This window comes from Cololabis saira, chromosome 15 (assembly GCF_033807715.1).
Source record: "Cololabis saira isolate AMF1-May2022 chromosome 15, fColSai1.1, whole genome shotgun sequence".
Lineage (NCBI taxonomy): Eukaryota > Metazoa > Chordata > Actinopteri > Beloniformes > Belonidae > Cololabis > Cololabis saira.
In genome coordinates this window covers 39,774,700-39,780,850 of record NC_084601.1, presented here as the reverse complement: position 1 = coordinate 39,780,850, position 6,151 = coordinate 39,774,700, and the positions used below count along the sequence as shown (strand labels likewise).

At 44.4% G+C, this 6,151-nt stretch overlaps 1 protein-coding gene across 1 annotated transcript; it reads left to right on the top strand.

The window, feature by feature from the left end:
• The first annotated feature begins 2,542 nt into the window (after positions 1–2,542).
• LOC133460927 (zinc finger protein 501-like) lies at positions 2,543–5,819 on the top strand. The gene is made up of 2 exons (XM_061741640.1): positions 2,543–2,570; positions 4,888–5,819. Exons 1-2 carry the CDS (start codon positions 2,543–2,545, stop codon positions 5,817–5,819), a joined length of 960 nt encoding a protein of 319 aa, XP_061597624.1.
• The last annotated feature ends 332 nt before the right edge of the window (positions 5,820–6,151 follow it).

Genomic DNA, 6,151 nt, shown 5'->3' with positions numbered 1-6,151 from the left:
CCACTGTTGACATTGTTGTTATACAAACATATGTTGTAAAAATTCACTAAGTAGAGTAAGCCTAACATCATTGAGTGACAGCAGGGCTAAAGGAAGTTCGTTGTGGGGAGGGAATGTTTAATGTTTTGTTTATGTGCAAGTGAAAATCAATAAAAAGAACCATGAAAGAAAGACATTTCTGGAAAAGAAAAAAGTCAAATCATACATGTGAGAAACTATTCAGTTTGTGGCAAAATATTTTTGCCACAAACTGAATATTTTTACTTTTTACAGTTTGTGGAAAATGGTTGGCCTGGCTTTCTCTTTAAAACTTAAACAGTTATAAAGCATTACAAACTGTAAGAATAGGGCAAATGCACAGCATTGTTTTGTATTTTGTGTCTTTCAAATAAAAGACATTTTTTTTCCAGTCATATGTTACTCATTCAAGGTTGTTAAAAAAATACGGCTATAATCAGGGGTGCACACAACCTGGTACTTTTTAAACTGCTTTAATGCGCACTGGCGTCCGTGCACTCAGTATGCTCTGGCGTTACATCACTGTGTTTGCATTGGCGCGAAAGTTGAAGCAACAACAACGTATTTGCTCTTGGTCCGCGTAGCATCCTCAATGGACAATATCGCTAAAAGACTGTCAGGTTGTCTACTCCACATACCATTGCTGCTGTATCCATATTAATTAGTCTCTTATTTGAAAATGTCACCGTCTTGCTATTGCCATGGGTCATAACAACCAGAAGCCAGTTCTTTGTCAGTGGAAACAGAAAGCCCAGTTCCAAACTCGGCACAAAGCCATCCCCGAGAGATATAGTTTTTGTGTCTGGGCAAAGAAACTTAGTTAATGCATTTAACTACTTTTGTGTGTGAGTGTGTGTAATGTATTGATGTACGTATGTGTGTTTTGGTCCACTCATCTTTGCAAAATTGTTGCAATTCAGCTAGGCCTGGGACGATAACAAATTTTGCTGGACGATATATTGTCCCACAAATTATTGACGATAAACGACATTGTCGAGACCAAAATAAGCACTTATGTAATGTTAATATATCAAAATAATGCAAGAAATACACCCTTTCAAATGTAATAATTAAACCTTTATTTGACATTGGAGAACTTTTTAAATATGCAAAACAAATAAAACAAGCAAACGGGGGGTTCGAGCCTTCGTGCCCCCAAGTGCAGACCGTCGGGACGCCCGGTCGCGACGTGCGGGACCCGCCCGGGGACCTCCGCACCCCTCGCAGAAACCCGCTGAATTTAAGCACATTACTAAGCCAGTGCTTCTCAATCCTGGTCCTCGTGGGCTCCTGTCCTGCATGTTTTAGATATTTCCCTGCACCAACACACCTGATTCTAATTAAAGGTCCTCATTAGCTTGTCACCAAGTTCTGCACAACTCTGTTGATGACACAGGTACTTTTATCACGGTGTGCTGAAGCAGGGTAGCATCTAAAACATGCAGGACAGGGGCCCACGAGGACCAGGATTGAGAAACACTGTACTAAGCGGAGGAAAAGAAACTAACAAGGATTCCCTCAGTAGCGGCGAGCGAAGAGGGAAGAGCTCAGCGCCGAATCCCCGTCCGAGCGGCGGGCGGGCCAGGTGTATCGGAATCGTATCGTATCGGGAGGTCAGTGATGATACCCAGCTCTATTTGCTAATATTAACCTTCTATTGAAACCAGATATCAGAAACCAGATTTTTGACAGGCCTCTGCAGGTGGACACACCTCTGCAACATTGCATGGAGGAAGGGAACAGTACCACTGGAGTAGCAAACCGGGTCGTGGTCCCTCTTTTTAAAAAGAGGGGCCGGAGAATGTGCTCCAACTATAGGGGGATCACACTTCTCAGCCTCCCCGGGAAAGTCTACGCCAGGGTACTGGAGAGGAGAATACGTCCGATTAGTTGAACCTCGGATTCAGGAGGTACAATGCGGTTTTTGTCTCGGCCGTGGAACACTGGACCAGCTCTACACCCTCCGCAGGGTGCTCCAGGGTTCATGGGAATTTGCCCAACCAGTCTACATGTGCTTTGTGGATCTGGAGAAGGCATTTGACCGTGTTCCTCGTGCCATTCTGTGGGGGGCGCTCAGTGAGTATGGGGTCCGGGGCCCTCTATTAAGGGCTGTCCGGTCTCTATATGATCAGAGCAGGAGTCTGGTTCACATTGCCGGCAGTAGGTCAGACTTGTTCCCGGTGCATGTTGGACTCCGGCAGGGCTGCCCTTTTTCACCGGTCCTGTTCATAATTTTTATGGACAGGATTTCTAGGCGTAGCCAGGGCGCCGGAGTGAATCCGGTTCGGAAACCTCAGGATTTCATCTCTGCCTTTTGCGGATGATGTTGTCCTGTTGGCTTCATCGGACCGGGACCTTCAGCATGTGCTGGGGCGGTTTGAGGCCAAGTTTGAGGCAGGGATGAGAATCGGCACCTCCAAGAATGAGGCCATGGTTCTCCACCAGGAAAGGGTGGCGTGGAGAAGTCCTGCCTCAGGTGGAGGAGTTCAAGTATCTCTGGGACTTGTTTACAAGCGAGGAAACGATGGAGCATGAGATTGACAGACGGATCGGTGCAGCGTCCGCAGTTATGCGGTCGGTTTACCGGACTGTCGTGGTGAAGAAGGAGCTGAGTCGAAAGACGAAGCTCTTGATTTACCGATCAATCTACGCACCTACCTTCACCTATGGTAGTGAACTTTGGATAGTGACTGAAAGAACAAGATCGTGGATACAAGCGGCCGAGATGAGTTTCCTCCGCAGGGCGGCTGGGCGCTCCCTTAGAGATAGGGTGAGGAGTTCGGTCACCCGGGAGGAGCTCGGAGTCGAGCCGCTGCTCCCTCACATTGAGAGGATCAGCTGAGGTGGCTTGGGCATCTGTATCGGATCCTCCTGGACGCCTCCCTAGGTAGGTGTTCCAGGCATGTCCCACCGGGAGGAGACCCCGGGGAAGACCCAGGACACACTGGAGAGACTGTCTCGCGGCTGGCCTCGGAACGCCTGTGACTCCCCTCGGAAGAACTGGGGTAAGGGAAGTCTGGGCATCCCTGTTGAGACTGTTGCCCCCGCGACCCGGTTCCGGATAAGCGATGGATGGATGGATGGATGGATGAAACCAGATAAAGATCCTATGCTCCCATCGAGCTACCGCCCAATATCTCTTTTATAAATGTAGACACTCTTCTACTAATACTCGTAAACTACTTTAAATCATAGATCATTCAAATATCAATAAACAGGAATCTACAATTATATCTCTAGACGCAGAAAGAGCATTCAATCGGGTAAAGTGGAAATTTCTATTGGCAACTTTACACAAATTTGGATTTGGCAAATCTTTTATCATCTGGATCAACAGAACAAGTGATTGCAATGATTTGGAAATCTCAGATCTACCATTTATCAGTCAACATATTACACATCATAAATGCTTTAAAATCATTTATATTAGCTCAACTCTGACAGCCTGGTGGGACTTCCTTAAAATAGCCGAAGTCTCACTTTTTCCATGTGATTGCACACCCATCGGGAACAACCAAGACATTCTGAAAAATGATTAAAAAAAATGGTAAACTTTACTCAATGGAGAGACCAAGGAATTAAGTATCTACAACATATAATCATAAGTGGACATTTTTTACCTTTTCACACACTCACTGTTCAATATGGAATTAGCAGTAATACATTTTTAGAATACCAACAAATTAAAACCATAATAATAATTAAAAAAAAAAACTCAACCAACTGGATCTGCAACTTCCCGCTAAGAAAATAGTTACTTAATCTAAACACCCCAAAATTACTATCGAAACTTTACAGGTTAATGTCCAAAATAGATAGTCTCTCTTCCGATTTCCAAATGGGCGGCTGACCTCTCAACAATAACCAAATCTCTTGGTCACAATTATTTTAAAATAATTTCACTATGACCAAGAATCCAAACTTGCAACTTATACAGTACAAAGTTCTTTACAGAATACATTATACAGGACAAAGGACATTCCAGATGGGTTTTGCGACCTGTAATATCTGCTCAGTGTACAGAGAACACCCCTGATAATTATATACATGCAGAAGTTCTGGATGGAGATATGTGAGGATTTATCCACATGGCTCAATTACAGTGGGCCCCACACTATGCATACTAGGTCACCTGGGAGACATCCACATGGAATCTAACCTGGCTCACTTGGTTCTCACTGCCTTATATCCTGCATCGGCAGGACTAAGAGCTCTCCAGTCTCCCGATGGCTCTGGTTGAACGGCCCGACAAACCATCTTCGATCGCGCTGTTTTCTTTACCGAGATCACAAGAAAAGCAGAGCAGTGATCTCCTCTCCATCCAGTGTTGCTGTCTTGTTTATTTATCTTTACTACACCAACCCGAAATATTGGATCACTTTTCTAAACGAACGGCACGACACAGCTCAAACAGCAGGTGTATCCGCCCCTTTAATCTGATTGGTTTACGAGTAAATCGTCCCCCACGTGGGGTGCGCTCTTATGATTGGCTGAAACAAAGGAAGATATGATTGGTTGCAGATCCTTCCGTGTTAGAAAAAACACATTTGTGAGTCTCAAAAGTCACACGGAAATCCAGAGCTGCCCACAGACAAACAAATCAGGTTATATTTGTGTGTGTATCAAAAATACATTTGTGTATCTTGTCCCACGCACATGTGAATTGTTCTGTGCATTTGTGGATCAGTGTGTGCATTTGTAAATTGGTCTGTGCGTTTGTGAATTTTGTCCTTTGCATTTGTGGATGGGCGTGTGCATATGTGAATTATGAGGCTGTTCTAGCTCCATACTTGAAACTGAAAAGGCTTTTGATAATGCAGCCAAGATAATGTAAGTCATCTTCTCTGTTACAGAATCATAAAGGAAGACTCAAAAGACACTGCTGTGATGATTGCGAGCAAGTCTTCACCACTTCATCAAACCTGAAGATCCATAGGAAAACTCACACTGGAGATAAGCCTTACAGATGTGATCAGTGTGGAGCGGCTTTTGCCGTGAAAAATAATCTTACGAGACATCAACGTATTCACACTGGAGACAAGCCTTACAGATGTGTGCAGTGTGGAGCGGCTTTTGCCGTGAAAAATAATCTTACGAGACATCAACGTATTCACACTGGAGACAAGCCTTACAGATGTGATCAGTGTGGAGCGGCTTTTGCCCGGCAAGGTGATTTGACGACTCACCAACGTATTCACACTGGAGACAAGCCTTACAGATGTGATCACTGCGGGGTGGCTTTTACCCGACAATTTCATTTAATAACCCACCAACGTATTCACACTGGAGAAAAGCCTTATAGATGTGATCAGTGTGGAGCAGCTTTTGCCCAGCAAAGTGCCCTAATTCGTCACCGACATATACACACTGGGGAAAAGCCTTACAGATGTGATCAGTGTGGACTGGCTTTTGGCGGGCAAGATTATTTGACGACTCACCAACGTTTTCACACTGGAGACAAGCCTTACAGATGCGATCAGTGTGGAGTGGCTTTTGCCCAACAAGGTGATCTAAAGCGACACCAACGTATTCACTCTGGAGACAAGCCTTACGGATGTGATCAGTGCGGAGTGGCTTTTGCCCGGCAAAGTGGTCTAATTCGTCACCAACGTATTCACACTGGGGAAAAGCCTTACAGATGTGATCAGTGCGGAGTGGCTTTTGCCCGGCAATGTCATTTGATGAGTCACCAACGTATTCACACTGGAGACAAACCTTACAGATGTGATCAGTGTGGAGCGGCTTTTGCACAACAAGGTCATTTGACAAGACATCAACGTATTCACACTGGAGACTGTTAAGTTTCTAGCCTTCAAAGAACACACCAGCTTAGGTTTTCATGCAGCTTTACTGACCAACTTCAGGTAGCCATCTTGAACCGTGACATCATCAACCCGCGACCAATATATGGCATTCTGGGTAATGTAGTTCCACCACTACTATCAACACATCTCCCCTTCTTAAAGAAAATAAACACATATCTGCTTTCTTTTGCTATATCACAAACCCGAAAAAATCTGCATAACCCATTAAACCAACATTAGAAAAATATATTATGCCAAAACATGTCAGCAACAATCTGTGAATATTACCACACACATTCACCACTAAAATCTTTTTTTTTTTTTTTTTT